The sequence below is a fragment of the Synchiropus splendidus genome, chromosome 17, assembly GCF_027744825.2.
Source record: "Synchiropus splendidus isolate RoL2022-P1 chromosome 17, RoL_Sspl_1.0, whole genome shotgun sequence".
Taxonomy (NCBI): Eukaryota; Metazoa; Chordata; class Actinopteri; order Syngnathiformes; family Callionymidae; genus Synchiropus; species Synchiropus splendidus.
In genome coordinates this window covers 17,271,283-17,282,541 of record NC_071350.1, presented here as the reverse complement: position 1 = coordinate 17,282,541, position 11,259 = coordinate 17,271,283, and the positions used below count along the sequence as shown (strand labels likewise).

General features: G+C 43.6%; 1 protein-coding gene and 1 non-coding gene across 2 annotated transcripts; both read right to left on the bottom strand.

The window, feature by feature from the left end:
* Positions 1-327: 327 nt before the first annotated feature.
* slc6a7 (solute carrier family 6 member 7) lies at positions 328-10,557 on the bottom strand. The gene is made up of 14 exons (XM_053847010.1): positions 10,333-10,557; positions 7,833-8,058; positions 7,404-7,535; positions 5,963-6,170; positions 4,917-5,055; positions 4,721-4,855; positions 4,393-4,496; positions 4,209-4,333; positions 3,772-3,884; positions 3,560-3,697; positions 2,473-2,572; positions 2,274-2,392; positions 1,860-2,033; positions 328-1,199 (listed from the first exon to the last, which is right to left on the bottom strand). The coding sequence occupies exons 1-14, from the start codon at positions 10,396-10,398 to the stop codon at positions 1,029-1,031; spliced, it is 1,950 nt and encodes a 649-aa protein (XP_053702985.1). The 5' UTR covers positions 10,399-10,557; the 3' UTR covers positions 328-1,028.
* Positions 10,558-10,856: 299 nt separating this feature from the next.
* trnae-cuc (transfer RNA glutamic acid (anticodon CUC)) lies at positions 10,857-10,928 on the bottom strand. The gene has a single exon. It is a non-coding gene; the product is annotated as a tRNA-Glu (tRNA).
* Between the last annotated feature and the right edge of the window lie 331 nt (positions 10,929-11,259).

Genomic DNA, 11,259 nt, shown 5'->3' with positions numbered 1-11,259 from the left:
TTTGAATAGATAATTGTGAACTGCATTGCTTTGAACTGATCGGAATGTAAAACACCTCACATTCACCTCCGATTTTCAATGTCGAGGTACTTCGCGAGTCACTTGCGAACAAAAACTGACAGTAAATATTTTTGAATGTTGACATTCAACTCGCTTTGAGCTCAGCAAATACATTGAACCTCGACGCCACCGTAGCCGTCTGCGAGAAAGTGCTGCCATCTTTAGGCGTGATTCACAAACTACGCCAGAATACGCGTTATTACATGCAGTGTCAAGCATTTTTCTTTGAAACAAACAAACAAACAAAAAGACTTAGATAGACTTACATTTTATTATTTACAACACTTAAAAAAAACAATAATAAAAGTCAACAGTGTAAATCTGTCGGTGCTGGGCGACAAACACCATCGACCAGGAATAAACAGTACAATGTGAACGCTGTGCAAATAGTTCTTTTCAATCCAACATGAGTACATTCAAGTCAATGCACGTTCATTTGTTTGTCCGGATACATATGTGCATCACATCAGGCATCTAGTGCCGTCATTAATAACAACAGGGAACCGAGTTAGAAAACATGTCTGATGGGAAAAATAATAAGAAAGCAAAGCATGGAACGTCTTAAAATCAATGTAAAAGGAGCTCACTTTATACTCAATGTACAATATTGAAATGCAGGAAAAAGCTGAAAATATATTTGGCAGAATTATGGTAATAACCTGAGTAGGTAAATAAACAATCTTTCCTTCTCACATTATTGACGGTATAGTCATTTAAAATGGATTGTTATAGTAACTGTCCATCTTGCAGCTTTTCAAGTCCATCTGTTTTGTACAGTCTGCATTTGCGCTTCGACGCATCGTTGATAAACCCTTCAACAATAAATACATGTACGCATAAAACCACAGATGAGTTAAAACGCATCTTGCAGCAGATGTCTTTCAACACTCTGGCAGCAGGAACACTCGGTCGACCTGCTGAGGGAAGTCACATCCAGGTAGATTCACTTGTCTCCTGCCACTGCAGGGTCACGCCTCGCTTCCCATGTTCCACGTCATGGCGGTGAAGTCCATGTCGGTGAGCGTGACGGTGTACGGCGAATCCACTCTGGCGGGTTCCACCGGTGGCGCGGACCTTGCCATGTGGTTGACGTTGTTCACCCTCCAGGAGTTCAGAGGTCGAATCGCTTTAATGAAACGCTGAAACAAAGAAACATACTGTCAGAGAAGCGAATCCAAACTGAAACTCTAGGAAACAACTTCAATGTGTATATTATATATATGATATTAATATAGATATATTATATTAGACATTAAGATGATTATATATTTCTTCTACTGCATATAAACCACAATTTCACCATTTTCAGGCTTCATAATGTAAAGACAAAACATAATAAATATTAAAAAACTGCAAGGCAACTGCAAAAAAAGACAAAACACCCACTACAAAGGCAGCCTCCTCTGGCACTGTTAAAGAACAATAATAAAAATATTAAAAACGGGATACGGAAGGCAGAGCACCCAATATTATTGCCCAACAAATTAATGTATAAAATATTATGTGTTAAATACCCCGAGTGCAATGAGCTAAAATAGATGGCAGTAGTGCTTCCGAAGACGCACTTGAGCGCTATGCTACATTGAATAAATGAGAGAAAGACAAAAACGTATGTAAATCCAAATGTTGTCAAGATAGTTAGTAGAGGGACTTCGATTTTTACATTTATTCAATTTGTATGTTGTGTTTTATGACATCATTTTTGTTTGCTTGCTACATGTTGTCGTGTTGCCAGACCAAACAAGTTCGTCCGTCTCTCCCGAACAGTCACTTCAGAACCAGACCGCAGGGATACTAACTTCTTGTAACGTTCCCGTTTCCCTCCAGATGGCGACGGCGGCCCAAATGGGGATCTGCAGGCAGCATGTGGCCCCCATGCACACGCCCAGAGACTTCCCCCACAGCGGGTAGATGTAGGAGCCGTACTTGAGCGACGTGTTGTACATCTCGATGAAGATGTAGGTCAGGATGAACTGAAGCAGGAGAGCAGAGTGAGACGCAGCATCAGGATCGGTTTCACCCCCTGCATTATTGAGCAGTGAAGATTTCAGCTGCAGAGAATCTGCCCTCCATCTCCTGGTTGTATCATCTTAAATATGCATCAGATATAAAGGAAAAAATCATGACATGTAATGGGTAACACACGGACGAGAAAGCTGAACATTAAATATGGTGTTATCTCCTCCACTCAGCCGACCCTCATGTCGCCTCACCAGCAGGAGGAACGGAGTGAAGAAAACCCAACAGGCCTTGAAGTAGAACAGGGCTTTGGTGCACCACCGGGGACACGGGCAGATCATGTCCACGATGTCCTGGCAAAACTGGTTCACCCCTGTTTGTGGAGTGAAAGAGAGTCACGAGTCCAGCAAAAGAAGGTGTTTGGCAGTGGACAGGACGTGATGGATGATCTACCATAGAAGAAGGAGATGCCGATGCACATGAAGAGCGTGATGATGATGAGGCCGAAACTAGTGCTGAAGGAGTCAATGAGAGTGAACCAGTAAATGCCTCCCTGGGAACAAGAGAGGATGGGATTGGCACCAAGTCACAGGTCACAGTTGTGTGTCTGTTGTGACACCAGGGTTCTCACCAGCATGACCCCACTGGAAACTGCAATGTTTCTGAATTTAAATATATATAATTATATCATATTAAATATTGTATTTTGTGAAGTAAGTCCAGAGTAAGAATCTTACAGCCCTCCTTCAAAGCCAAAAGTTGCTTTTGCATTGTGATAAAAGGGGTTAACATAATCTAAGTGCAAGTGAGCATCATATTGCATCACACCAATGTAATAAAAAAAAAAAAGAAAAATGAATTATGTTGAAGGTTTAAGACACTGGATGACAACATTCAACATGAACAAAATGAAGAGGCTTTTTATTCTGTGTCAGATATAATAATTTTAAAATAAATAACCTAATTAATAATAATAAATAATTGAGAAATTAAAATGCCAAAAATTATGATTTAAGAAAAGAATACAGAAAAAGAATATTAAAATAGTTAGTGTAGAAATTCTTTACTTTATCTGACAAATCTTCTAAATCTAAATAGCAAATATTATCTAAATATCTCAACGGAAAAACATATTCAAATTTTTTTCAATTACACCTATTAAAAAATATTTTAATATAGATGTAAAAAAAGAATAATCCGCAGGAAAATGAAGTCAATAAAAATATACAATAAATACAATATTGCTTACTGACACATCAAAACTTTGATAGATGTATGTGTGACAAACTCCACAATAATAATGGACAGCAAGATAAGATTTAATTATTGACGTAAAAACCTACAAATGAAAAATCAATATGCATTTTTTTGCCGTGACAAAACTACATTAAAATATTAACAATGCTGGGGAAGCATATCAAAATAACACTGAAATATACAGTATATACACAAACAAATGAAGATAGAAATAGAAAAAAACGAGTTCATGCCATAAATAAGCTGCACATAAATGAATGTAGTCAAATGAATTGAAACTTACATCCGTGATGAGCAGCAGACCCATGAGGTAGAAGCAGAAACACAGAGCTCCTAAAAACAAGGCCTTGTGCAGCGAGTTCCCTCTCAGGTGCGGGAACTCGTCCAGCACGGCCGTGGTGATTCCCTCCATGTTCCCAAACTGAGGAGGAATCATTCTGTGTCTCAGTCACCACCGGGAAAAAAAAAAAAAAAAGATACCGTTTTCTGTCTCACCAGAGTGTCGACCCCGAGCATGAAGAGCATGAGGAAGAACAGGATGGACCAGAACACAGAGCCCGGCAGCAGAGCCAGCGCTTCGGGATACGCCACGAACGCCAAGCCAGGACCTGGAGAGCAGCACCACACAGACGGATCAAGGCTAGTTCAAGCTTCTCCATGGGGATGAAAGGAGGTAAAACCTCCCGGGGCAAAGAGGTCCATCACCTGCAAGATGCCCATGGTACTGAAGGAAGATATGAATTTCAGAGATTTCCAACAGATATTACTGATCTATGACCAAAATGTAACATAATTTCTCGCTCGTCCAGTTTTGGGTATAGGGGGCAGCAGCTTCAGTGAAGAGGCCCAGACTTTCTTCTTCTTTTCTTCAGAGAGACCTAACCTCTGCCCCAGGTCCTCCTTCCTCCTCTAAACACAGGTCTAAAGCAAACCTGTATCGGCCACCTCGGCGACACGAACCCCCTTCCTCCACGCCATGTGCCCCAGCACCGAGAAGATGGCGAAGCCGGCGAAGAAGCTGGTGCTGCAGTTGCCGGTGGTGATGATCAGCGTGTCCCTGGACACAGGTGAGGTTCACACCCACGACTCCGGAGGCCAGGAACTCCAGCGGCTCACCTGATGACGTTGTTGTCGAACTTGTTATAGGACGCCATCGACAGAAGACCCCCGACGCCGATACCCAGCGAGTAGAAGATTTGAGAGGCAGCATCGTTCCAGACCTGAAATTGAGGCGAGGATTTGGCTTTAAATGTTCTGTTAATGTGTGTGTGTGTGAGGGGTTCTTTGTACTGCCTTGTGGGGACTAATTCCTGACAACACACTATCCTCGTGGGGACCGACGTGTGTGTGTGTGACTTAAAGTGAGGACTTCAGATTTAGACAAGGAGAACACTGACCACCGCTCCACCGGACTCATCAGACAGTTGTGTGAGAGGAAGCGCACCTGAGCATTGGCAAGTCGATCCCAGTCCGGGGTGAGGTAGAAGGTGATGCCTTGTAAAGACCCCTCCAGCGTGGCCCCTCGGATAATCAACACCACCAGCACAAAGTAGGGAAAGGTGGCGGTCACATAAACCACCTGAAACGCAGGAGGACGTGAGGAGGGTCCGCACAACAATGGCCGGGTTGTGCCGCCTCACCTTGCCGGAGCTGCGGATGCCCTTGAGCATGCAGAGGAAGATGATGATCCAGGCGGCCAGCAGGCAGAGAGCCAGGGGCCAGCGGACGGGGCCCGGGTCATGAAGCCCGTCGCTGTTGACGACACCCAGCACCTTTTCACTGGGGGGCAGAGGGGGAAACATGAGTCGTGCAGGAAACTCCACTTGAAAGAGACAGAAGGTCATGAATGAGCTTTGAACCCCCCTCGCTGTCACCAGCTACTGTGCAGCCAGCCAGGTGAGCCCACACTCCTGTGGCCCGTACCAGACTTAAAAAAAGAAATGGTGTTACTTTTACAATAAGTCTGAGTGGACGTCAGTTGCCTAGCAACGAACTAGTCTCTATCATAAGAAGTAAATACCAAAGTAATGCAAGATAAAATGCTCGTACTGGACATTTTAAGGAAGATTAAGCAGTTTTTTCCACATCTCAAATTCCACCAGAGCTGCCTTTGTGATCCACTCATAGCAATACATGACACAAAAGCTACTTGAAATAGCAAGCAAATTTGTTTTACTCAGTAAATTATTAAAAACTATGAAATATTTTTTAAAATCTATCTGGCACGTTCAATTTTCTGAATTTACAATATTATTTTTGCAAATATTTTTTCACAAAAATACATACAATAATAATTTTTGAATGTGACAGGAAAAGTGTTAGAATTTATTTTATGTCCAAAATAAAAAAATACATTTCTGAAAAAAAAACATTTTTAAAATGAATAAGACTGAGTTCAAAAGATTTTGTTTCATCCTTCAAACTGAATTAATTTTACAACAATATATATATATATACATATATATATATACATACATACATGCATCTACATGTATATATGTACATATACACAAATATACACACACATACATATATATATATATTTACACACATATAATTTTTTTTTAGTCTGAAGCTGGTAAATTCTCACAAAAAAATGTAAAATTAATTAAAGCACATAAAGATAGTGTCACAGGATTAATACAAAAATATATTAAATACAAGACAAGTGGACAGTGCTACTGACTTCCAGAATATCTCGGTGGGACTCAGCCTTTGTCCAGATGAGCTGTTTCCAGTGCCGTTCCCACAAAGGGCGGCGTTGGCCACCGCGTCACATGACCACGGCAGCGGGCTCCTGAAGGAGCTGCCCAGGTAGTAGAAGGTCCAGGCGATGATGACGTTGTAGTAGAGGCAGACCAGGGTGGACACACACAACATGCCGATGCCGATACCTGCAGCAGCACATTGGAAGACTGAATGAACCAGAAGAACCACATGATGCTGTTGTCCAGGAAGGTGAGAGCAGGTTTGCATCGACTTCAGTTGGATCACTCATCACAACACATCGTATCAGGAAGTGACCACTTAAATGATGACATCACTTCAAGCAACAACAACCTGATTCTAGATGGTTTCATGTTGCACGGATGTATCAAGAGTATGGTACTATTGACGGCCACCAAAGCTCCTCTCATGTGAGCCCAGTTCGGATATAAGCTACTTCTTTATAACTCGCAAACCTGCAGGACGAAGAGGGAACACAAATTCTCCGAATGTTTCTTTTGGTGCATTTCATTGCATCAAATCTTGTACTTCCTGTTTACGTTGGCGGGAGCCATCTTGGATTGCGTACACCTGATGGCACAGAGTTCCAAGCACAACTGGACCGCCATAAATATTAGCTGTGAGTACACATTAGCTGGTTTTGCTGATGACGTCAAGCTAAGCTACTATGTGGTGACGCTAAATGTTTGTCCATGAAGATACAGAGAAACTAGAACGAGTACAGAGCCCTTTGAAGTCCATTTTATTTCCCCCTCAAATTCCATTATTTCCTGTTTTAGTTTAGGAATTCTGTTTTAACTTGCAGGAATTTTATAACTCTTGTTGTGTATATCAGAGCCATTTTTTCATAATAAACAACTAAAATGCATAGACATTAAATAGAAATCAACTGAAAATATAAACGTTTTTTCTCAGTACTAAATCACACAGTACATTATATCATTTTAAACTCCTTTACAAGTTAATGATACAAGTGATATAAGCTGGAGGTCTTTGTGACCTACTTTCCCTTCCAGTTCGACAGCTCACCTGACACATTGGTTTTTACAGAAATCAAGCCTCCAGGTCTGCACTCTGTGGACACAGGCGGATCATCGACGGGCTTCATCACAAGGTTCTGACGTTGTTTCACAGAGTCACTCCTTCGATTCTAAAACTAAAAATTCTCCCCGGAGTTTCGTGTTCAATGACACAAGGGCCGCTTGGTTTATCCACCTCTGTCGCTGGTTGAGCATGAGTGAGAATCTCCACCAAACATTACCACTGTTGTAGTGATTCAGAACATGACGCGACGGCCTGGTCTTTATGTCAAATTTCGCAAGATTCCATGTTAAACGTTCCGTGATCACGGGACTCACCAATTTCTTCACAAACATCAAGTTCACATGTGATGCCATTACCTTTCAACAGAGGGCAGCATTTCCAGACGGTGATGGGCCCGGCAGCGCCGTACTGACCCAGGCTCAGCTCCATGAGGAAGAGGGGAACGCCCGTGACAAAGAGCATGATGAAGTAAGGGATTAGAAAGACGCCTGCGGAGGAGTGTGAGGAAATAATGACACAACTGTTGTGGGCAATAATAATAAGGCAATAATCATTTGTCTAGCAGGGACACATGAACCAATATGGGAGTTTCATACCACACGTCGAGTGTGAGGCACAGTCTTGTAGTTGGCTTACCGCCTGGAGAGTATTCCGAAAAGATCAAGCGTGTGGAATAATCCAGCACACACCCCGGGGAGGGGCGCACCAGCTCACACGGGTGGAACTAAGTATTGCAGACACACAAACACGTGGACTTAACCCCTCTGAGGTCGGCAAACTCTCACCTCCTCCGTTGCGATAGCAGAGGTAGGGGAACCTCCACACGTTCCCGAGTCCCACGCAGTATCCGATGCAGGAGAGCAGGAACTCGTGCTTCCCGCCCCACTGCTCCCGTGGGACCACGCTGGCGCTGCCTGGTGCTGGACTGGGGACTTGTGAGTCTGGCGAAGGCAGGGTTGTCGGGTTGTGGCCGTTTTGAGTGACAGCGTGTCCGTTGGAGTGTGCAGGGGTCTGTAGGGAGACACAGGAGTTGACAAAAGGACTCATGTTTATGTCCAGAGGCTAGGGATGGCGATAATTTAGCGTACACGATATACCGCCAAACACAAAGTCCACAATGACAATTCTGCATTTCACGATAAATTCGATAAAGATGTGACACACTCGCTGCACTGGACCTGCACACGTGACCACGACGAGACCGTGATGGTGCCACGCTCTCCAGCTCTGCGCGTTTGACAGCCGACACAGGCGTGTGACAGTTGTGGACTTCGGTTTACGATTGTAGTTTTTAACTTATTTTTAATGAAGGGGACCTTTGATCATGACACTGTTCGACTCTGAGTCTCTGGATCCCTGTTTATTTTACGAGATGGAGTGGTCCTCATAGGTTCTCTGACGCGATCGTCTGTCTTGGTTCACATCAACACATGCAGGTCTCCCGCTGCGCTGGTGCCTCGGCCAAACACTGCGGAGAAAACCGCTATTGGCGGCGGCCTCCTCTTCCACGTCCCCATTAGGGTTCACTGATCGCTGACACACTCTCACAGGCAGCGCTAGTGCTACGAGCTGCCATCAGTTAGGGACCATCCACAAATTCTAAAACGTTCAAAGTATTTGTGAAATATTAAATAAGGCAAAGAAAAACAACCATTTTAGGAGAGTGAATTGTGAGAATGTTTCCCATCACACAAGAGAGAGGTCTACATTTATCATGATAACTTTTTTTGTCCATATTGCCCAACCGTAACAGAGGCTACAACATATACTGGAGGACTGGAGTCACGCTGGACTCTTAGGGGGTTGCTGGGGCAGCAGACAGAGTGAATGACCCTGTACTTCCAATGCCTTTTGGGGGAACACCAGGTGTTAAGTGAGAGATGAGACCTATCCTTGGGTCATGACAAAGCTGGTGGGAGTAGAAATTCTCTGGTCCAGCCAGAGCGAGGCAGAGACAAACCTTCCCCGGGAAAATCAAAGCAGGACAAGTGGTCACAGACTTATAGCTTATCACTGACAAGAAAGGAGGTCAACAGCTTTTTGTTCAAACATTTGAAGGAGCGGTGCAGCCGCACGCAGGCTAGTTCTCTGACAGTGCAGTTGTTTGAGTATAACTCATGAGGTGCTCAACTTCCTCTCTGTCCTTCCTTCATGTCGTGGGCCCGGAACATTAGAATTAGAATTAGTCATGGGGAAGTCTGAGCCAGATAACATCAGTGATCGTTCAGGTGCGGTCGAATCCTTCCAGTCAGAGTGAGACACCTAGTTCAACTCTCATTAACATTGTTTTGTTTCTGTTTGTCTTCAGCGCTGCCCTGCAGCCGAGAGACATTCAAATAAAGATGCCTGGAGGCGGCGTGAACAAGACTTCATATTTATTGAACCGCATTGAAGCTACAGCTCAATGGGAGGGGAGATTGTGACTTTAAAATAACAATAATAATACATAAAATAGATAAGAGTATTGAAATATAGATTATTATAAAGTACAGTAAGATTCAGCTAGAAAAAAATAACTGACAAAGTCGAAAAAATTACTTTCAAGGGTCAACAAATAATATTTTAAATCAAATATATTGAGAATAAACCTAACACAATATAATTCAATGAAAAAGAGAATTCATGTACATTATTGGGGAAAGTATAACGAGTTAAAATCACAAGTTAAACTTTTATTTAAAAGGCATTTATTGAAGTATGACTTGCAACAACAGAGGCCGATTTTTTTCATTTGAATTGTGAAATGTATAACTTCACAGACTACCTCGTTTCTTACAGAATTGTGATGTTAAAAGATTAGTAAAAATGAGCTGAATCACGATTAAGAAAACGCAGAATGTATTTTTTAATGGAATAATCGAGACGATTACATGTGGAAGTGAAGAACCACAGTTACGTTCACAGGAAATAAAAGAAAGAAAACTCAATAATACTATGTATTTCTTTGACTTGCAACCTCGGTTGGTATTTGGGCTCGACTCAGCGTGACTCCGAGCGCAGGAATGTTCTTTTGGTGACTTTTAAAATCATGTCTTTACAGTAGAGAAAATGAATAGCTAACTTGGTCATATCGGATGACTCTGTTAAATAAGCAAACAAGACGATGCTCGCCGCCGGGGGGAACCGTGTGTGTCGTGATGCGGACGGACTGGTTTGACCGCTTCTCATCCAGATAACCATCTAGTGTTACCATCAACATCACTACGGAGGCCGTTATGTGCCACTAATACACGAACTTTCAGAGTCTTTTAAGTCGGTTGGCGGCTCCCGAGCCTTCGCTCTCACCTGAGCGGGGCTTCCTGCAGCCGCACGCGGCCTCTCCGCTGCCGCCCCGCCGCCCTCGTCCTTCATCGTCCCGCCGGCTCAGGTGGAGCGTCACTGTCGCCGGAGTGTCCCCAAACTCCTCATGTCTCCCTCCTCTCGGCGGAGGTTCCAGAAGCTAAAAGTGTCGTCGATGTTTCGAGGACAGAACCGGAGACATCAGCGGCGACGAGGAAACGCAGCGGGAGGTGAAAAGCGCAGGTGCGGCGGAGGAGTGCAGCTCCTCCCACTTCTCCTCCGGCTCCACCCACACTCTTGACTTTTGTTTGGGATGACGTCACAAGCAAGCGGCGCTCGTATTATGAACGGCAGCTTGTGTTTTAACGCCAGGTGGAGGAACTTGGTTGGCCTAAGGTCCTTATTTTACAGTGTAAAACGAACACTTTTCACTCCTGTTTTCAGTTCTCCACATGCTCAGTGTAGACAGACAAAACATTATGAACACTTTTTGGCAATTGAATGTCGATGACTTGTCAGAAAAAGGTAGTTTCCCTGACCGGGAATCGAACCCGGGCCGCGGCGGTGAGAGCGCCGAATCCTAACCACTAGACCACCAGGGATATGGAGTCATAATGGCAGTGGCTAGTACCAGAGCAACTGAGACTCAGAGTAGAGTAAGTGTGAAGTATGTTGCAATACACTTCCCATTTTATATCACCACAATGAATGATTATAATAAACAAATATATATATCCGTAGAATGAACCTGACACATGATGAAGAAAGTATCTATAGATGAAGTACAAAGAAACTAATCTGCCAAGGTTGACCTCAGTGTGACCCCGTTTCCCGCCTCAGCGTGGGGGTCCTCATGGTCCTTCGGATTAGTCCATGGTCTCTTCTCCTCAGTGTCCTCGCATGGATCTTCAGTTTGTCTTGTATCATCTTGAC